Source organism: Monodelphis domestica, chromosome 3, assembly GCF_027887165.1.
Source record: "Monodelphis domestica isolate mMonDom1 chromosome 3, mMonDom1.pri, whole genome shotgun sequence".
NCBI lineage: Eukaryota > Metazoa > Chordata > Mammalia > Didelphimorphia > Didelphidae > Monodelphis > Monodelphis domestica.
The window spans coordinates 208,345,444-208,367,935 of NC_077229.1; the positions used below are offsets into that span (position 1 = coordinate 208,345,444).

Below are 22,492 nucleotides of genomic sequence, written 5' to 3' on the forward strand. Positions count from 1 at the left end.
TAACAAGAGTCTCTTTAGCATCCTTGTGCCTGGCCCTGAAGAGAAGTTCACATATGAGCTTCACTTATCTTATGTAAACTGAAGATACTTTGTAAGCACAGCAAGCAGAGTATCTAATCAGTTTATATCCATAATCCATTCACTTATTATTTTTACATCTCACATATTTCATAGCTTCTGTAATTATTTTGAATGGAAATTCTAATTCTAACTTCTATTTGCTTGGGTTTTTTGGTTTTACAAATACGTACATGTACATACACACTTCTATAACTGCAAATGATTTATGTGGCTTTGTCATAATATGCAATTTTGATGAAATTATTTTAATTATTTTTAGCTGACTTCCTAGGATTCTTTAAGCATACCATCATCTCAGCCACAAAAAGTAAAAGTTTTTTCCCTCTTTACCTATGCTTAATTCTCTCAATTTCTTTTTCTTGTCTTTTTTTAAGTTAATTTGTGTTTTTATTTTGAAGTTTTGGTTTTATATGAGTATTCTCTTAGAATAATAACCAACATGGTTTACTTCCAAAAATCCAAAAGCAATTGAATGTAAACTCCTTCAAAGTCAAGGATTATTTCATTTTTTTATGTTTGTATCCCCGTAATTAGAATTAATTAAAGCAATTAATTAAAAAAAGCAATTAAAGGTTTAGTGAATAAAGTCCTGGGCCTGGAGCCAGGAAGTTCAAATGAGGGCTCACAAGTCACTTAATCTTTGTCTGCCTCAGTTTTGTTGTTGTTGTTTTACTGTAAAATGGGGATATCAATTACCATACTTACTAGGGTTTTTGGGAGCATGAAATAAGATATTTTCTTTTTTTTTCCCATTTGAATAAGTTTAATTAGTCAATTTAGAACATTATTCCTTGGTTACAATAATCACATTGTTTCCCTCCCTCTCCTCCAGCCAAACCACGCAGTTTCATTGGGTATTACTTGTGTCCTGGATCAAAACCTATTTCCATGTTGTTGTTTGCACTAGGAGATTCATTCAGAGTCTACATCCCCAACCATATCCCTTTGACCCATGTATTCAAGCAGTTGTTTTTCTTCGGTGTTTTAACTCCCACTGTGTTTCCTCTGAATGTGGATAGTGGTTTTTCTCGGAGCTTCCTCCGAGTTGTCAATGCGTTGCCACTAATGGAGAGGTCCATTACATTTGATTGTGCCACAATGTTTCAGTCTCTGTGTACAATGTTCTCCTGGTTCTGCTCCTCTCACTCTGTATCAATTCCTGGAGGTTGTTCCAGTCCCCATAGAATTCCTCCACTTTATTATTCCTTTGAGCATAATAGTATTCCTTCACCAACATATACCACAATTTGTTCAGCCATTTCCCAATTGAAGGGCATCCCCTCATTTTCCAGTTTTGGGCCACCACAAAGAGTGCAGCTATAAATTTTTTTGTACAAGTCTTTTTGTCCATTATCTTTTTGGGGTACAGACCCAGCAGTGCTATGGCTGGGTCAAAGGGTAGATATTCTTTTGTCGCCCTTTGGGCATAGCTCCAAATTGCCCTCCAGAATGGTTGGATCAATTCACAATTCCACCAGCAATGAATTAATGTCCCAACTTTGCCACATCCCCTGCAGCATTCATTACTTTCCTTTGCTGTCATGTTAGGTGTGAGGAGATACCTCAGAGTTGTTTTGATTTGCATTTCTCTGATTATAAGAGATTTAGAACACTTTTTCATGTGCTTGTTAATAGTTTTGATTTATTTAACTGAAAATTGCCTATTCATGTCCCTTGCCCATTTATCAATTGGAGAATGGCTTGATTTTTTGTACAATTGGTTTAGTTCTTTATAAATTTGAGTAATTAGACCTTTGTCAGAGGTTTTTGTTATGAAGATTGTTTCCCAATTTGTTGCTTCCCTTCTAATTTTGGATGCATTAGTTTTGTTTGTACAAAACCTTTTTAATTTGATGTAATCAAAATTATTGATTTTATATTTTGTGTTTTTTTTTTCTAGCCCTTTCTTGGTTTTAAAGTCTTTCCTTTCCCAAAGATCTGACATGTATACTATTCTGTGTTCACATAATTTGCTTATAGTTTCCTTCTTTATATTCAGGTCATTCACCCATTCTGAGTTTATCTTGGTGTAGAGTGTGAGATGTTGAACCAAACCTAATCTCTCCCATTATCTTCCAATTTTTCCAGCAGTTTTTATCAAATAGTGGGTTTTGGTCCCAAAAGCTGGGATCTTTGGGCTTGTCATAGACTGTCTTGCTGAGGTCACTTACCCCAAGTCTATTCCACTGATCCTCCTTTCTGTCTCTTAGCCAGTACCAAATTGTTTTGATAACCACTGCTTTGTAATATCATTTGAGATCTGGGACTGCAAGGCCACCTTCCTTTGAATTTTTTCTTTTTTTTAAACCTGTACCTTCCACCTTAGAATCAATACTGTGTATTGGCTCCAAGGCAGAATAGTGGTAAGGGCTAGGCAATGGGGGTCAAGTGACTTGCCCAGGATCACACAGCTGGGAAGTGTCTGAGGCCAGATTTGAACCTAGGACCTCCCATCTCTAGGCCTGGCTCTCAATCCACTGAGATACCCAGCTGCCCCCTGAATTTTTTTTTTTAAGGATTTCCCTGGATATCCTTGATCTTTTGTTCTTCCAAATGAGCTTTGCTGTGTTTTTTTCTAATTCAGTAAAAAAGTTTTTTGGTAGTTCGATGAGTATGGCACTAAATAAGTAAATTAATTTGGGTAGGATTGTCATTTTAATTATGTTAGCTAATCCTACCCAAGAGCATTTAATGTTTTTCCAGTTGTTTAGATCTAGTTTTAATTGTGTGGAGAGTGTTTTGTAGTGTTTTGTAGTGTTCATATAGTTCCTGTGTTTGTCTGGCAGATAGATTCCCAAGTATTTTATATTGTCTAGGATGATATTAAATGGAATTTATCTTTCTAATTCTTGCTGTTGAAATATATAGAAATGCTCATGACTTATGTGGGTTTATTTTGTATCCTGCAACTTTGCTAAAGTTGTTGATTATTTTGATTAGCTTTTTAGTTGATTCTCTAGGATTCTTTAAGTAGACCATCATGTCATCTGCAAACAATGGTACCTTGGTCTACTCATTGCCTATTTTAATATCTGCTTTATTTTTAAACTTAAAATTCATTTTAGAATTAGTACTACATATTCATTCCAAGGCAGAACAGTTAGGGCCAGGCAATGAGGTTTAAGTGACTTGCCTAGGGTCATACAGCTAAAAAGTATCTGAGGCAAAATTTGAACCCAGGACCTCTAGTCTGTAGGTCTGTCTCTCAATCCACTGAGACACATACCTGCCTACTATGTTCAATATTAATAATAATAATAGGTATCCTTGCTTAACCCCTAATCCTACTGTAAAAGGCCTCTAACTTCTCTCCATTACATATGTTGTTCTCTTTTAGATATAAATACTATTTACTAAATTAAGAAAAGGTCCATTTATCCCTAGGATTTTTAGAATTTTTAATAGAGAAGAGTGTTAGTTTTTGTCCAGAAGGCTCTTAAGAATATATTGATGTGAAAACTGGAAAACGAGGGGATGCCCTTCAATTGGGGAATGGCTGAGCAAATTGTGGTATATGTTGGTGATGGAATACTATTGTGCTCAAAGGAATAATAAAGTGGAGGAATTCCATGGAGACTGGAACAACCTCCAGGAAGTGATGCAGAGCGAGAGGAGCAGAACCAGGAAAACATTGTACACAGAGACTAATACACTGTGGTATAATCGAACGTAATGGACTTCTCCATTGGTGGTGATGTAATGTTCCTGAACAACTTGCAGGGATCTAGGAGAAAAAAACACTATTCATAAGCAAAGGATAAACTATGGGAGTGGAAACACCGAGGAAAAGCAACTGCCTGAATACAGTGGTTGAGGGGATATGACAGAGGAGAGACTCTAAATGAACACTCTAATGCAAATATTATCAACAAAGCAATGGGTTCAAATCAAGAAAACATGTAATGCCCAGTGGATTTACGAGTCGGCTATGGGGGTTGGGGGGAGGAAAAGAAAATGATCTATGTCTTTAATGAATAATGCTTGGAAATGATCAAATAAAATATATTAAAAAAAAAAAAAGAATATATTGATGTGGGGGCAGCTGGGTAGCTCAGTGGATTGAGAGCCAGGCCTAGAGATGGGAGGTCCTAGGTTCAAATCTGGCCTCAGACACTTCCCAGCTGTGTGACCCTGGGCAAGTCACTTGACCCCCATTGCCTAGCCCTTGATGGAAGGTAAGGGTTTTAAAAAAAAAAGAATATATTGATGTAATCATGTTTCATTTATATTATTAAAATAGTTTATTATATTTGTAGTCTTTTCATTTTTTTTTGTCTTATGTTGAACTTGTCCTTTATTACCAGTATAAATCCAAGCTGATAGAGTATCATGCTTCTATAATATTGCTGTTGCCTACTTACTAATGTTTTACTCAACATTTGTATTTTAAATTATATTTAAAATACGTATTGGTCTATAGTTTTCTTGCTCTACATTTAGGTATCATGAACATATTTGTATCATAGAAAAATTGGAAGAGTGCCTTCTCTTATGTATGATGTATTATTGGAATAAATTGTCTACATATTATTGGAGTAAATTATTTTTTGGTTGTTTCTTGAGATTTGTCTGTGAATCCATTTCCTCCTGGAATTTTTTTTTCATTAAGTATTCATTTATAGTTTGTATAATTTCTTTTTCTAAAGTTGGGTTATTTAAAGTCAATTTGTTTTTCTTGATAATCTGGGTATTTTATATTTTTTGTTAAGTATTCCACTATTTTTATGTTTCTCTCAATGCCGAGTTAACAGGTATTTATGTATAAAGAGAAGAATGTTCTCCATCCTAGGGAGAGAAGATGAGAGACAGTAGTCAAGACAGGAACCCAGAATATCAATAAAACCCATGATGGCAGATGTCAATGAACAAATAAATGCACAAAGTGTAGGTCAGTGATGGCAAACCTATGGCACAGGTGTCAAAGATGGCACACAGAGCACTCTCTGTGGGCATGTAGGCACCCCCCCAACCCCCAGTTCGTTACTAGAAAGGCAGAGCTACTCTTCTTCCCTTCCCCACTGTGCCCGATGACATTTTTTCACATGACCACCCTCCCCTCTGCCCAGCAGCCAATGTGGAGGCTCACAGCAGAGCAGGAGGAGAGCCTAGAGCTCAGGTCACAACCCTCCCCCCACTCAATACTCGCTGACACAAACCCTGGGGAGGTGTGTCCAGCACTTGGGTTGGGGGGGGGGGGCGTGGCAGCACTCTGGTCTCCAAAAGGTTCACCATCACTGGCATAGGTGATAAAACAAGGTGACCTGGAGTAAATATACCATAGAGGTATATTTAGCCTTGTAAGATCTGGTGAGATGATAGTAATAATTAGAGTATGCCTCTCCTTTAAAAGCAAAAGGTACAAATAATCTTGAAGTGGTATTAAGGGAGTAGGGTAGAGTATTAGTGTATATTATTCACATGAGAACATTTGGAAGTCAGAAGGAAGCAGCATGGTGGGGAGCATTTGATAAAGGGTCAGGAAAGGAAAAAACAGAAGCAATACAGTCAAAGCCAGGTTTTCCTTAATTCGAATGCAGTTCCCTCTGAGATGATCTCCAGTTGCTCTCTAGTGTTGGAGCTAGCCAAAAAAGAAAGATCTTGTTTGGACATCAGTAGTCTGTTTGCCTGCTGTCTTCCTGTTAGATCGTGAGCTCCTTGAGGGCAAGAAGTGTCTTTTCCCTCTTTTCTGCAGCCCCAGTGCTTGGTACCCTGCTTGTTGGTTTACACCATCGATTGCAGGTCAGCAGCATTACAGAGAAGGGGCGGCAGCTCAGCTTCTGCAGTGAACTGTAGGTGTTTGGCACAAGTTTTTCTTCAAACCAGTAGAAAGTGTGAAATTCCACCCCGAGGCAGACGAAAGGAACATTCTGGGAAGACCGGAAAAAACGCCTTCCCTGCGTTACACACTTGTGTTTTGATTGACAACTTGGGGCTGGTTTCTCTCCCTCCCCCACTCATTGTCTAATTGGGCTCCAGCTAGAAAGGGCTCCGCGGACGAGATAGACAACACAGTCTCCCGCCCTCTAGCGTAGTTCCCTCCTCCTCCCCTTCCTCCTTCCTTTTCTCATCCCTTTCCCCCTCCCCCCGGCAGAGGGTAAGAGCCGCAGCTGAGAGTCGGGGCTGGGGGCAGTCTTGCTTCCCAATATTTCCTACTGCCCAGACGTCGGATCCCCCCGCAGGTGGGTGCTTGCCTAGGGAGTCGCCGGGTGGAGCCCACCTGCCCGCTTCCGGGCCTGCTAGGGGTTCTATTGGCTGGAGTGGATCTCCCGCCCTTCCTCCTGCCTAGACGCTGCCAGGCTTTTGCTTCGGCTGGGGCTCCCTCCTCCCCTGCCGGCGAGGCCCCGCCCGGCTCCTTCCCTAAATTGGAGGATGTGATTTTCGGGGAATGTGTGAGTTAGGTCCCGGCCCGCAGCTGTGGCAGGCCCGGGGGAGTGTGCGGTCAGGTGAGCCCCGGAGGCGGAGTTTGCTACCCAGCCAGCTGGGAAAGATTGCAGCTTCTGCTAGGGAGGAAGAAACCGTCTAAGCAAAAAGCGTGGTCCTAAAAAATATCACCACCAGCACTCTACCCAGTCAGGGTAGGCTGAAGAATAGGCTTCTGACTGAGATGGGGGTGGGGAAGGGACGTTCCCTTTTTGTCTGGGTGCGTACCGGTTGTTTCAGGGTCAGATCCGCCTTCTTCCTCCTCTGCTCCAATTGGAGAGGGACTTAGGCTGCTCGCGCTCAGTCCTCCTGACCTTGACCGCCGCGCTTTACTAGGGGCGGTGTGGTAGCGGGCTCTGGGTCGGCAGCTGCGCTTTTGGTTGTGGTCTCTTTCCCAGCCAAGCGCCCCTCTGGGAAAGGGACCTACGGAAGGAGGCCCAGCCTGGGGCAGGTGGGATTGAGAAGACCATGCTGCCAGCAACCTGTCGTGGCGCGCTTGTCCATTTTATCTGCACAGAACAGTTTGTTAGTTTTATTTGTTTCTGCATTACCTGCCCGTCCTAGTATTATCCAGAGAAATATCCTTTAAAAAGGGAAATATTCTTTAAAAAGAAATATCCTTTAAAAAAAATCCTTTAAAAAGCTCCAGTCAGAAGCATTTATTAGGTTCGTGTAGTGTACTAAAAGATACTAAGAAATGGGAGAGAAAAAAAAACCAAAAACAGCCCTTGCCTTAAAGGAGCTTACATTATAATTCCCATGTAGATTAAAGTGGACAGTATAGGAAGGTAGTTTTACATGGACCGTATGATACACCACTAAACAAGAGAAGGGAGGAAGGGGTGTTCTCATCTTAACAGACAAGTCTGGTCTTTCCTTCCTCTCTCCCTCCCTTTCTTTCTCTTCTCCCTGTCTTTTTCTCTCTTCCTTCCTCCTTTTCTCCCTTCCTACCTCTTCCTTCCTTTCTCTCTTTGCCTCTTTTTCTTTCTTCCTTCTCTCTCTCCCTTCCTTTCTTTTTCTTTCTCCCTTCCTTCCTTCCATCCCTCCCTTCCCCTTTTCCTTTCCTTTCTTAAAACCCTTACCATCCCAACAAAATATGATTTCCAAGACGGTAGAGCAATAAGGGCTAATAGTTGAGGTTAAGTGAGTGGTCCGGGATCACACACTTTTTGAAAAGCAAGTCTGTAAGATCCCCCTGCTTGAGTTCTCTGGATTTGTGGTTGGTCGTATTGATCAGAAATCTTAAATCTGTATTTATAGTATTATTCTGAGGTGTGTTGGAGCTAGCCAAAAAGACTCATGAAAACTGATGATTAAATACACCTCAGAAATTGGTAAATGCTATAAATCAGGGCCTTATTGATTATCTAGACTCAAGAAAGTGATGGAGGAAATGTTAATAGTGCAGATTAAACTTGAGGGTGTCTTGCATATATCTCCATTCCCCAAGACATAGTTATTAAATATTTACTATCATGTCCCTGTTTCTTGTATAAACTGTTCTCTTGTTTCTGTATCAGTTCCTACAAGTATTTACAAGTTTCTATGAAATTCTTCTTTTCTTTTTTTTTTAACTCTTACTTTCTATCTTAGTAGTAACTCTAAGGCAGAAAGGCAAGGGCTAGACAATCAGTGGGAGGTGACTTGCCTAGAGTCACACAGCTAAGAAGCAAATGAGGTCAAATTTGAACCCAGGTCCCTTGGGCTTCAGGCCACTTAGCTGCCCCATTAAACTGTTCCTTTTCAGCATTTCTTATGGTAAAATAGTATTCAACTACACTTGTAAAGTGTGAGTATTGTTCATTTAGCTTATGTGCATCCACATGAGTTTGTCTTGATGTGACTTGCAGGGAGGCATAAATAGAATATCGCTAGTTTTTTTCCACCCATCCTTTTCTCTAAGGGAGATTGAAATCTATCTACAAATCCCATGCTCTAATCTCTTCTAGCATGTTATTTATAACTCTTCCTACATTTGCTACATTGTGTATGCCTCCTATTTTTAATTTGGATTCATGTTTTATCTCCCCTAGTAAACTGAAATATGTATTGTTTTAACAGCATTAAACGCAAAGCTTTACACCTAGTTCCATACACAAAGATAATTAAAATGTGACACCTGCTATTCTCAGAGTTTATAATCTGGTGAAGGTTAAGTGGGGAGGAGGAAGCAGGAAATAGAACCCATACAATGCAACATCATACAATAAATGCATGCACAGAGTTAAGAAATATCTTCATACTGATAATCACTAAATGTACAGAATTCAGTAGGATGAGTCTAAAAGGGCTTTGCAAGGTAATGGAACTCCTGTTCAGAAAAGCTTTTCTAGAAAAAAACATTTGAAATAGATCTTGAAGTGTGGGTAGGATTTAGAAGAAGACAAGAGTTATTGTTGTAACTGAAATGATATAAGCAAAGTTATGAATGAATGAATCAGTCAATCAATCAAAAACATTTAGCATGGGTTCTCCCCATGTGTCACCAACAGGGCTTAGAAATCCTAGTGAATGTTTGTTGAATGAATAGTAACTGAAAAAATGTGTTTTCTGATCATGTCCATTACATTTTTTTCATCCCTTCAAGAATTGCTAAAGAAATCCTGATGAGTCTGCTCCATTTTGCAACTAGAAGACTAATTCTCCAAGTGCTTCGTGAATTGGGACTGAAGGCTCCTCCTGTCCATAAAACTTTAAAGATTTGCATAGCAATGTCTCGTCCAAGTTCAAGTAAGAGGAATTTATAGCTGTTCAACCCATTTCATCTTCCACATGAGTTGTGAAATATATGAACGTTATCAGAGAACTAAAAATGCCAATTCTCCACCCAATCTGTAAACATTTATTTACTAAACATCTCTTGTATACCAGGGAATGTGCAAAACTCAAGAGATTCTAACGGAGACAAAAGACAGCCCCTGCCCTCAAAGAGCTGACAGTCTAATGGGCATTTAATAGTAAAACTACCCCTAGAGAAAATTGAAAATAGAGTCAATTCTTGTTTTTATATCCCCCACATGACCCTTTCTGTCATCCTAGCTCCTTTTCCTAGAGCCAAGAATGTACTTTCAGTCATTCATACTTAAATGTGAATTTAATTCATTGTCTTACCTCTTTCACAGATAATTAATTGCATCGTATGCCTTTTCTCTGTGTGAAATGAAAAGCAGTTAAAGAAGTGGCTAGTATCAGAAGGGAGGCATTGAGAGGATATTTTATTTGTCCAACAAGGTTAAAGAATTTGTTCCAAGTCACCCAGTTAATAGCAGAACTAGAACCACAGTCCAGGTTACCTTCTCTCAGTCCCATGGTTTTTCTATCAAATAATTTCCCTAAATTTTTTTTCATTTTTGCTCTCCTAACACTAGGAACCTTTATTCAGGGTTTATGATTTACTTAGTAGTTGTTTTTTTTTAAACCCTTATCTTCCACATTAGAATCAATACTGTATATTGGTTCTAAGGCAGAAGAACAATGAAGGGCTAGGCAATGGAGGTTACGTGACTTGCCCAGGGTCACCCAGCCAGAAAATGTCTGAGGTCAGATTTGAACCCAGGACCTCCCGTCTCTAGGCCTGGCTCTCAATCCAATGAGCTACCCACCTGCCCTCTGAATAGGTTTTTTTTTTTTTAATTCAGCATCCATGTAAATAATTGGTAGCTAATTGCTGTTATTCATTTTAAAAATATTTTAAAACTACTTATACATTTTCATACTAGCTTTCCTGGTGTTTTTAATAGATTAGATCAATATGAACTGCTTTTGTAAGATCAGTTATCCTTATTTGAGTTCTTCTTGGATGAATGTGTTTAGTCCCAAGGGAGACACTTCTTTAAAAATGTATTTTTCAGATGATTCCCCAAAATTATGAATGGTCAGCACGGGGTTGAGGTGATTGGGGCCAAAGTGGTATGAAAGGCTAACTGAATTGTTTAAAATTTTTCTAACCCAATGATTCTCAAAGTATAGTCTTCAGAAAGGGGTTCCAAAACCCTTTCAGAGCATCTTCCAGGAAAAAATTATTTTCTCAATAATACTGAAACATTATTTGTCTATTAAAATATGCCTCTCTTTTTCAGATACATATGTCTATGAAAATGAATTGTCTTCATATAACCAAAATAGCCAGTCTTGAGATTAAATGCAGAAGCAGAGATATGAATCCACCTGTCTTTTGTGAAACCAGAAATTAAAGAGATTTGCAAGAATATAGAAAGCAATGTCACTCTTTTTACTAATTTCATTTTGGAAAATATCTTCTCATGTAAAATTTGCAAATATACATAAAATGATGCCACTCTTTTCACCAATTTCTTTTCATTTTTGGTAATATTTTCTCACAAAATAGCTAACATGTAATGATTTTATTATTTTTTTAAATAAATTTAAAATTTATGTTTAAATTTCTAATATGATAAATGATAGGTATATCACATAAACAAAAGTTTTTTTGGAATCCACAAACATTTTTAAGAGTGCTTTTTAAAGGAGTCTTGAGACCAAACAGTTTGAGAATAACTGCTTTATTGCTCTAGTGCTATATGCTCGTCTACATAGCTACAGAACTATAAGACGTATTCAGTCTCTTTCTCCCCTTGACAATAGAGCAGGCATATCTCTTTCATTTTTGTTCACACCATACAAAGTGGTGGGCCAGAAAGGTGAAAAGATAGATCAGTATATAAAACCATTCTAGACTTGAGATGTATTTCTAGTTGCAGAGTAATTTTTTGTAGGTTAAAATAAATAATTTTTATTCATAAAATAAATATATTTATAATCATATGCATAAATATACATAAATATGAAATTTATAATATAATGAATAATTATAAGATATGTGCCCTAAATGTTAGGTGTAGAACTATAGGAAATGGGTGCACCTGGACACGTGGTATGGTGTGCATATGAATAATATGAGTTTATCTTTCTTGCACCTCCTTGTTTTTCAGACATGGCAGATTTTCGGCGCTTCTTTGCCAGGGCAAAGCATATAGCCATTATTACAGGAGCAGGGGTCAGTGCTGAAAGTGGTGTGCCAACGTTCAGAGGACCTGGTGGTTTCTGGAGAAAATGGAAAGCTGAGGTTAGTTTTACATTCAAAAATTTTAAAGTGTTCTTCAACTATCCTGATAACGTTTGATAATTAAAGTGGGCTTTCTCTCAATTTTGGTAATATATACCCTATAATCTGGGTGAGGCTGATCCAGTGGTTCAGGTTTGGTTTGGAAGGGCACTTTCCTCATCTGTATGATGGAGATACTGATAGTATCTGTCTCCAAAGGTACTATGTGAATAAAATGAGATATTTATAAAGTGTTTTATAAACTTTAAACCATTATAGAAATGTTAGCTATCACTTTCACTCTTGCTATTATTATCAAAAAAGTTTAATGTTCAGCAAATCTAACATTGGCTTAGTTGGGTTTAGATCCTCTAAATTCTGCCTTTGCTAGGATGGTGCTCATAGTCAGTAAGAATGTGGGACAAGATGGCAGGACATCACTGTGCTCTGCATTTTTATGACTTAGGTACCTAGATAGCCACTTTAGTCATTTGAATCTTATTCCCCTCCACAAATAAAGTCTAAAATGATTTTCTTCCCTTTTAAGGGGGGGAAAATCTAGCCTGTGGGTCAGGGATACCAAAATCTTATTACTTTTTAATCCCAACTGGCTTAGTAGTAGTCAGTGATGCTCCCCCAGCCTGTGATACTGTTGTGAGTATCCTTACAGCATTTTTCTTTAACTAGCATCTATAATTATTACTTATAATTATTAAGAATTAAAATTAATTATATAAAAACAATGCATAATTATAATAGATTTAGAATATAAAATTAGAATGTTAAAATAAGGAATTTTATATTAAATTATTTTCCTTATTTATTCAGAGGTTTGATAAGTTGTTCATTAGTTTTTTTCAGTGATTACATGAGCACAGAGAATTTTGGTTAGCATAATACTTTTCTTCCAAGAAAGTACTGACTGCTGTCACACTTTTAGTGTTATTGTGATTGCATCACATTAAAAAGAAGTTAAATGGGGCAGTTAGTTGGTACAGTGGATAGAGAGCTGGGTACAGAGGTAGGAAGTCCTGGGTTCAAATGTGACCTCAGGATACTTCCTAGCTGTGTGACCCTGGGCAAGTTGCTCAACCCCAATTGCCCAGTACTTACTGTTTTTCTGCCTTGGAAACAAAATACCTACTATTGATTCTAAGATAGAAAGTAAAGATTTTATTATTATTAAATTAGTATTGTATTAATTTTTAATTATATTAATTATATGTTGTTAGTATTTAAATATTTCATTGGCACTCCTTTTGCATCATTATTATTATTATTCCAATTATTGTCCAGCTCTTCTCTTCCCTGTGAATCATTGCACACCAGTCCTATTCGTGGAGTTTTCTTCACAATGATACTGGAGTGGTTTGCCATTTCCTTCTCTAAGCAGCTAGGTTGCTTAGTAGCTAGAGAGCCAGCTCTGTTGACAAGAGGTCTTGGGTTCAAATATGGCCTCAGACACTTCCTACTTGTGTGACCTTTGACAAAGCACATTGATTGAATTCTTGAGAGATAATCTTTGTTAAACTTAAGTTGATTTATTATTTGGACAATCCAGAAAATCTAAACTACCCAGTTGACTCCCTCCATAATCCAGCTGGACACCAAGGTGTAGTTAGGGCAAGTGAGAGTGGCAAAAGAAACTGAGTAACTGTAGCACAGCCCAATATATTCCCCTTGTGATGTCACCACTCAGTTCCTCCCTAAGACAGCTCTGATAGGGAAGGTGTCATTGAGAAAGTGGATCTAGAGACCCCCACCTACTCCCTCATTTCTTCCTCATAAGAGGTAGGTTTTAAATTCACCAAGAATCTCCTTTCAAACTGCCAGGTGGCTAAGTCACTACAGTCCAAAATGGTGCCTACACTTACTGACTTCATCACAACCAGACCACCTCTTCTCCCTCCCCGAAATGGAAGTCGTCTAGTCCATATCTGGAAAATGTATGTCTAATACTATTCTCACAGTGTACCATCCCGCCAAGAAGTAGAATTCCCTAATTGGAAGCATAGAGTTCATAATATTACAGAAGAATGTTATGTTTATGAAGAAAGAAAACAAAACTCTTGAATAAGAAAGCCTTACTCCCAGAGGGATACATAAATCTGAAGAATCACTTACAGCCCCAAATATGATTACTCCTGTGGTGCAGATCTCATGACAACTTTTATTTTTGGCCAGTGTTTTCTGCTGATGCAATTGGAGCTAGGGTCCTTTTCTCTCTCTCCTGTCCTGAGTTTTCTTATGGTTTTCTCTCAGAATCTTCACAGCTTTCAAGTAAGTCTGGAAATTTTTCCCTGTCCTGTATTTGTGAGACTTGTAATTCAAGTGTAGAACTTGAAATTTAATACGGATAAATGATATTTTATGCAATTCCTTACATGACAGCAGTCTATGCCTTAATTTTAGTTTTTAACTTAGTTTTAGATTTTGAATTAAACAGGGTCAAAGATGGGTCCCTGGGGCAGTCTATTAGAGACATTGATACATTCAACCAATTCCATTTTGTTTATAACTTTCAACACATCAAATTGGCATTTGTTTAAATAATTCAAGAATCATTTCATCTCTGATAAAATAATATTGCAAACTATGATTTCATCTGTGTAGATGTTTCCTCTATACAGCCTTCTGAAAACTTGGTAGACAGTTTTCAAGCCTTACTGGGACCAAAATGTTTACCACTATGACCAGCCCAGTGCTGAGTCTCATTGAGTTTAGCCAGGGTGGTCTTCAGCTGATGAATATATAATGTTTGCTGCTAATGGAAAAAAATAGTTCACAAGGATAAGATTCTGGGGTAGCTGGGCACCAAAGTGGATAGAGAGGCAGACCTGGAAATGGGAGGTATTGGGTTAAAATCTGATATCAGATATTTCCTAGCTGTATGACCCTGAGCAAGTCACTTGCCCCCATTGCCTAGCCCTTACCACTCTTCTGCCTTGGAACTGATACTTGGTCTCTAAGACAGAAAGTAATGATTTAGAAAAAAATAACTTTCTGGGAAGTAACCAAACTAGCATGCTATTATTAGATAAGGGGTTCTTAACCTAGGTCAATAAACTTTAAAAAAAAATTGATAGCTGTTTCAACATAATGTTTCCTTTATAATCCTAAGTATTTTTAGAATTCATTTAAAAACATTATTAGAGAAAGGGTACTTAAGCTTCTGCAAAATGTCCAAAGGAGGACACACAGAAAAGGTTAAGAATTCCTCTATTTCATTATTAGTGAAACTATAATGTGGGTCTTTTTGGAGAACAGTATACATTGTATATGTAGTGTTCCTCTCAGATTACCCTACAATTCCTACTTGGAAGAGGTTGAGTATCTCAGGTTGAAGATACTCCAAGGGTCAGCACTGCCAGAACTGTACCTTGTGAGCCCCAAGTTCCCAGCACAGAGCTCTGCAAGGCCACCAGAGCCTGGAGAGCCAGTGTCCAGGCTCCCAGACCCTCAGTCTCACTTTTAGAGGTGGGGTGCATGCACCCCATTTTGATCATTTCATGCTGATTTTTCCCCTAGGACCTCGCCACCCCTGAAGCCTTTGCCCAGAATCCCTCTCTGGTGTGGGAATTCTACCACTACCGGCGAGAGGTGATATTGAAGAAGCATCCCAATGCGGCCCATGTAGCAATAGCGGCGTGTGAGGAACGGCTCAGTCTTCAAGGAAGGCGTGTGGTAGTCATCACTCAGAACATAGATGAGTTCCATACCAAAGCAGGCACTAAGAACATCCTGGAACTTCATGGTAAGGAGGCTGACCTAGTCTAGGAAGTCTGTTCAGCTCCATACCATAATTTGGACATTAGTATGTTTCATCTGCTTTATTTTTCTTTTATGGGTCGTTAAAACACTCTCTTGAAAAAATGATGAATTCATTGGCAGTTAAGTTTAAGTTACTAGTAAAGATTGATGGATTATTATTTTTTCTTTTTTTTTTAAATCCTTACCTTCTGACTTGGAATCAATACTATGTATTGGTTCCAAGGCAGAAGAGTGTAAGGGCCACACAATGGGGGTCAAGTGACTTGCCCAGGGTCACACAGCTGGGAAGTGTCTGAGTGTTTGAATCCAGGACTTCCCATCTCTAGGCCTGGCTCTCAACCCACTGAGCTACCCAACTGCCCCCTGATGGATTATTTTTTCAAGAACATTTGCATTTTAAGAAGCCAAGGAAATCAGTGAGTCACTAGTGGGAAGTGGGGATTTTAAGTGGGCTGGCAAAAAGTTTGCCATGTAATCAATGCCTCCATTCCTCTTAGGCATAAGACAATCCTAGCAGCAAGTAGAAGTGAGACTTCTTCATTGGCTCACTCCTTCAGTCTTCTGAGATCAGCCAAATTATTAAGTACTTCTAGAAAGCCTACTATGCACCTAGCATTACAAGATTTAGGTTTGTGTATTCTTCTTATTCTCATGTAGTGACACGGAATGTAAACAGGGAAAGAAGTTCTTCCAAAGAATTCTTTCCCTCTTCGGCCCTGGTTTCAAAGTAATGTTTACTACGACAATGATCGTGACTCGGAGGGACCCATACTCAGGGCAGTTACCTGGAAGGCCAAGTAGAATGGGGGAACGGTGGAGACTTTTAGAGACAAATCCAAACCTTCTTGGGCTTATTTATAGACCTAATTTTGAAGGCCTACTTGATCTCTAAGGTCTCTGCTAGCTTTGAAATCCTTCAGTACAGGATCTTATCAAGATTGATGATTATTATTTGATTTCTAAAGAACTAGACTTTCTTAATCTATGTTTTTTTTTTTCAGGTAGTTTATTTAAAACAAGATGCTGCAGTTGTGGAAATGTGAGAGTGAATTACAACAATCCAATCTGTCCAGCTTTAGAAGGAAAGGGGTAATTACACTTTATTATTTAAAAAGTCTATATTGTAACATTGTTAATCTCTTCTTATTGGGTGTAATAGCGGAGCACTTGGAAGCTTTATTCATGGACTTTAGACCCTGAAGTTTCTCACATAATGTTACATGATTTAAGAAGATTCCCAAAGTTTGAAAATAAATGAAACTAAATAGGATTAGTATTTAATATAGGGTATCCCAAAAGTCTTAACGCTGTTGTAAGCTTTAATAGCTTAATAATTGTTTTAAGGTTTTTTTAAGCTATGTATGGTTTTTTTTTTCCTTTTTTTAATAAATAGCTTACAACTTCACTAAGGTTTCTGGACACCCAATTATGATGACTATAGGGCGAGTACCAATCAGTGACTATAAAAACCTATTGATCCTATGTAGGTGTTTGAGGAAGGAATTTTCAGTTTATGTGAATGATAATGATTCTCATTTAATTCTTACAATAGATGTTTATTCTCTCTGGATTATTGAAGTAGCCTCCTAATGGGTCTCTCTGCCTTGTGTCTCCCACTCCAACTTATGCTACCCATAGATATCAACATTTTTTTCCTAAAATTCAGATCTGACCATTTCATTGCTCAGTGAGCTCTAGAGGCTCCCTAATGCCTCTAGGATCAAATATAAACTACCCTATTTGGCATATAAACTCTTGACTGTTCCTATGCCTGGACTGCCCTCCTTCCTCACTTGTTTCTTAGATACCATAGCTCAAAACCTACCTAATGTTTGAAGCCTTTCCTGATTCCCCATAGCTGATAGGACCTTCACATCCAGCCCTCCCAAAAAATTACCTTGTATTTATGTTTTGTTTATCTATACATGTGCATGTTTTCCTACTCTATAGAATGCAAGCTCCGTGAGGGCAGGGATTTATGCCTATGCAACCTTAATTCCTAGAATAGTCCCTGATACTAATAGGTGCTTTATAAATGCTGGTTGATTGATGAATTGATATTATTTTAACTCCAGTCTCCCAGATCCTAATGCTCCAGATGCCCAAATCCCACTTGAAAATCTTCCCAGGTGGGTATAAATTGTTGTCTGTCTTCATTGTTTCAGAAAAGAAAGAAGGGAAAACCAGGAACAGAAATCTGGAAGCTGTTTGTTTAATTCTTTTTTCCTTCATTAAGCTGTAAAAGCTAGACAAGAGAGAGACTGCTTTTCCTTTCCCTTTCCTCTTTTTTTGTTGTTGTTTTGGGAGCTTACCTTCAGTAAATTTGCTGTGGATGAGCTGCCATTCTCCTTATCTGTGCTCAAATGTTCTCATCTGTGGAGTGATAGGATTACGGTTGGGAGCCTAATATCTCTTCTAGCTTTAAATCTATGATCCTTCTATAAGGAGGTAATAAAAAGAATTAAAGAGTTGACATTATAAAGTATTGGCATAAAGTCAAAGAAAATTATGTTGATTTTTTAAAAACTGTTTACAATAGTGTCTCAAGGTAATTTTCAGGGAATCAGACACAAATTATAAAAAGATTATAAATTTCAAGTATACAATTGGTAGGAATGCCTAGGTGATGCAGTGGATAGAATGCCAGGCCTGGAGTCAGGACAACCTGTCAAATCCAGCCTCAGACACACATGTGACCTTGGACAAATCACTTTAACTCTTGGCCTCAGTTTCCTCATCTATAAAATGAGCTGAGAAAGGAAATGGCAAACCACTCCATTGTCTTGGCTAAGAGAATCCCAAATGGCATTATAAGAGTCACACATAACTGAACAAAAGCAATTGATAACAAAAAAATTAATACTACATGAAAAACTGTAAATAAGAATGTCTAAATAAAATTTTTTCCTCAGTTTTTATCCTTTTTTTTTTCTCAGGATTTTTATTCCTCAGTTGAGAAGTCTAGACTTGATATATTATCAGGAGTTCTTTACTTTTTTCATATTATGGACCCATTCTCAGAAGAATATTTTGAATTTATAAAATAAAATATGTAGAATTACAGAGGAAACCAACCAACTCTATTGAAGTACAACCATCAAAGTTTGAGCATCCTGGGTTAAGAGTTCCATAAGAAACAGTACATAGCAGTGGTATGAAAATGGTCAGAGAGAAGGATGATCGTTTAGGAGTCTTGTATGGTAGTAATAATTTGCCAAATTTTGTTGTTCAGTCATCTCTAACTCTTTGTGACCCCATTTGGAGTTTTCTTGACAAAGATACTGGAGTGGTTTGCCATTTTTTCCTGCTCATTTGACAGATGAGGAAACTGAGGCAAACAGGGTTAAGTGATTCACCTGGGATTACACAGCTAGTGGCTGATACTGGATTTGAACCCAGGTCCTCCCAACTCCAGGCTCTATCTATGGTGCTACCTGGCTGCCCTCATAGTAGAATTATAAGTATCACTCGGCAATAGTCTCCTCTCTACAGAAGCCAGTCTAGCTAATTTCACAGAGATTCATGCTAAAAGACTGTCTTGTCCATCGGGGGATGCTTGTTTGTTCGGTCTAATACTGCATGAGTACTAACATGGGAGATGTCATTGAGAAATTAACAAGTTGTGCACAAAGAAGGGAGGAAGTAAAAAATGATGTTAAGGTTTGAGTTATTGGGAACAGAATGCTGCTCATTTTCATCAGGATATTGAGGAAGGTGGCAAGAGGTGGCTTAAAATGTTAGGATATCCAACCAAAAAATCAGGATCCCTACCTGAGGGGACAAATAGTGCCAATGCAGGGGGAGGTGGAGATGCGGGGGGGGGGGGGGGGACACAGTTTCATGGGTTCCCAGAAGGCATTCACTTTATTCTTCGTGTGGGAGCTAGGATTTCAGCAACTAAGTGCGTAATGTCAACATTCACAGGTGTCAAGAAAATGATTGTAATGGCCTCCTTCGACCCCATGTGGTATGGTTTGGGGAACATATGGACCCCGTAATTCTTGACTCGGTTAACAAAGAGCTTGCTGTCTGTGACTTAGGTTTAGTGGTAAGTGATTCCCTGCTTATCCAGTCCAAGTATTTTATGAAAATTGACATGAGGTTGTTTAGAAGTTCAGAAAAACATGAGAGTGTACCCAGGTCTTCTGTAGAAAAACAAGAACCAATGTTCATTTTTTTAATGGCATTAAAATATAAAAGACTAGACACAATAAATCATTCCTATAATTTTTGATACAGTTTTATTTTTATTTTTTAATAACTCTTACCTTCTGGCTTAGAATTAATACTAAGTATCAGTCCCAAGGCAGTAGTGTGGTAAGGGTTAGGCAGTTGGGAGTAAGTGTCTGGAGCCATTTTGAATCCACGACCTCCCATCTCAAGGCCTGGTTCTCTATGCACCGAGCCCCTTTGGTACAGTTTGGTTTTTTTTAAGCCCTTACCTTCCATCTTAGAGTCAATACTGTATATGGGTTCTAAGGCAGAAGACTGGTAAGGGCTAGGCAATGGGGGTTAAGTGACTTGCCCAGGGTCACACAGCTAGGAAGTGTCTGAGGCCACATTTGAACCCAGGACCTCCCATCTCTAGGTCTGGTTCTCCATCCATGGAGCCACCCAACTGTCCCTCCTTTGGTACAGTTTTAGAGACAGCTTCTCATCCCTTTTTTCCTCTTGGATAGCCAGAAAACAACTGGAGATTTTTCAGTTTTGTTCTTGTTGGATGCCTCCCCTTTGTATCCATCCAACTTGAGCTGTTCCCATCCAGTGGGAGCCCCAGCCCTGTCAGAGGTTGCAGATTTAGGGAGATGGGTGTGGAAATAAACCAGCTGTCAGCAGGGTGGTAATACTGCCTTTTGGATCTGGTTGCTCTCTAGGTGGGAACGTCTTCTTTGGTTTATCCTGCAGGTATGTTTGGCCCGCATGTAGCACTGAGAGGAATACCAGTGGCTGAATTTAACACAGTAACCACCCCTGTTACGCAAAACTTCAGGTAACGCATGAAACTCAGCCACAGGCAGGGCAGGGGGTGTGGGGGTGCTGTGGTGATTTCATTCTTTCATGTCTGTACGAGAGGAGGGCCCTCCAGGCCTGTCTGTATTAACCTTTATATACAATAGGACCAGTTACTGCAACACATACCTCTCCCTCTTGTTGGGATTCTAACATTTGGAATGTTAGAACTGTTCCGTTCCTTAAATTTATTTACTCATAAAATGAAAGAGTATATATAGTCCAGTTTTTGCAAAGTTGAGAATTATACAAGTTATACAGATTCTTTTTCTTTTCATTCAGTGATCTCAGGTTTTACTTTTTCTTCTTTTCCTTTCAGTCTCCTTTTCATTCCTTCCTGCAGCATTCGACTTTGTTCTGCTTATGGTCATTCCCTTGGCTAGCCTGCCTCCCTCTGAGAACCTTCTTTACCTTTCCTTTATTTCTGTCCCCTCTTTCCCCCCTACTAACAACTCATTCAGCCCATGAATGTCCCAAGCAACTGTACAAAAGATGCTAATATGCAATAATAGAAGTAAATTCTGTTACTGGAGATCCAGAGAGAGACAGAGAGAGAGACAGAAGGAGAGACAAAGAGACCGAGAGAGACCCAGGGGTAGAGGAGGGAAGGAGAGAGGGTGGGAGTGTGTGTGTGTGTGTCTAAGAAGCCATTTCCAAACATTTATTTTCTGATTGGCCCAGTAAAACAAAACCAACAAAAAATTACCTTTGATTGTATTATGGAATAAGCCATTTGGCTGATGTTTAGTCATTAAAAGATAGAACTTATGGCCAAAGTAATGTAGTGAATAGGAGCAGAACAGCCCAATTCCCATACACACATATGCTAGAAAAGATCAAACCAAAGAATACCATGTTGAAAAATGATTAAGGAATAGGAAAAGGAAAAAATAGGAAGTACCTTCAAGTGGCAAACTGGATAGAACAACAGGCTGGGTCTGAAGTCAGGAAGTTCAAAATTGACCTTAGATACTTATTGACTCTGTGACCTTGGTCAAGGCATAGTACCTGCTTGCCTCAATTTCCCCAACTATAAAATGGGGATAATAATAGCATCTACCTTCAAACTTCAAAGTATTATATTTATATACATATATTTATATCAGGTGTTGCTTTACTTAGTGTAAGAATTATTTTGCCCAGGTCACTGCAGTTAAGTGACTGACTTAAGATATTTACAGATGGGGCTTGAACCCAAGGCCTCTCCATCCAAAAATCAGTTCTCAAATCACTATGCCATGCTGCTTCTGAGAAGCATAAAAGTCATGTTTGAATATCTAAAGAGCCTTAGGCAGTTTTCCAAGACAAACCTGTGTTGAAGAAAAGGTGCCAGTCTGCATTGGTGGAGTTTCCTCATAATGGTGAAATCACAGGTCCAACACATAATGCTGTACTAGATAAGAATTCTATTAAAGAAATATGTGATTTTGGCCTGCTAACCATATTTAATGCCAGTATTCTTTATCCTTGTTTCAGATTTCATTTCTCAGGACTCTGTGGCACCACTATCCCTGAAGCACTTTCCCCCCATGAATCTGAAAAAACTGGTTGATTATTTGTGAACAAAAGAAAAAAAATGTCATTTTTAAGTACTAAGCTATAAATAAACCAAAACGGGGATAGGGGGAAGGGCAGGAAACAAACTTGTGGATAAACAGAGAATGGTCTCCTGCCCTTATTACTGAGAATGAAACCAATCCATAGATAATCTGGTGGTCAATAACAATGTTGATAACAAACAGTGACCAGTACAAATTACCCATCACATTTGTGTTGAACTGAAACATGATTCTTCAATGTTTTATAGTTGTGGTAACACTATTTTCAACCATCTAGATTTTTAACCTTTATTTTATCTGTAATTCTGATAATATTTTTTTGTGATGTGAGGATATGGATTTGCATTTTTTTGGGTAGGCAGTGAAGCATTGCCTTTCCTCGGCTCTGATGTTTACATAAATACTTTGGCAGAAAATAAATTCACTGTAATTTATTGTATAAAGAGATTTCTCTGTTGGCATACTTTATTATTTTTTCTGGTGATGTACTTTAATGAGGTCATCCATTATATACATTTGGTATTTATCTGAAACTCACCCATCCTCTCAGCCTTTTCCAGGCCTTTTCATAGTCTAATAGACATAA

The 22,492-nt window shown here is 38.5% G+C and overlaps 1 protein-coding gene across 8 annotated transcripts in view; it reads left to right on the forward strand.

The window, feature by feature from the left end:
- SIRT5 (sirtuin 5) overlaps positions 1–22,349 on the forward strand; it is a 94,027-nt gene extending 71,678 nt beyond the window's left edge. For 3 of the 8 annotated variants that reach the window (XM_056823446.1, XM_056823453.1, XM_056823449.1), the window contains 8 exons: positions 9,089–9,231; positions 11,454–11,587; positions 15,095–15,320; positions 16,339–16,426; positions 17,413–17,466; positions 19,262–19,385; positions 20,212–20,327; positions 21,824–22,349. In XM_056823446.1, the coding sequence (XP_056679424.1) occupies positions 9,089–9,231; positions 11,454–11,587; positions 15,095–15,320; positions 16,339–16,426; positions 17,413–17,466; positions 19,262–19,385; positions 20,212–20,327; positions 21,824–21,899 (961 nt within the window). In that variant the 3' untranslated portion in view covers positions 21,900–22,349. The other 5 variants (XM_056823450.1, XM_056823447.1, XM_056823451.1 and 2 more) reach the window with 5 other exon arrangements.
- Positions 22,350–22,492: the final 143 nt, after the last annotated feature.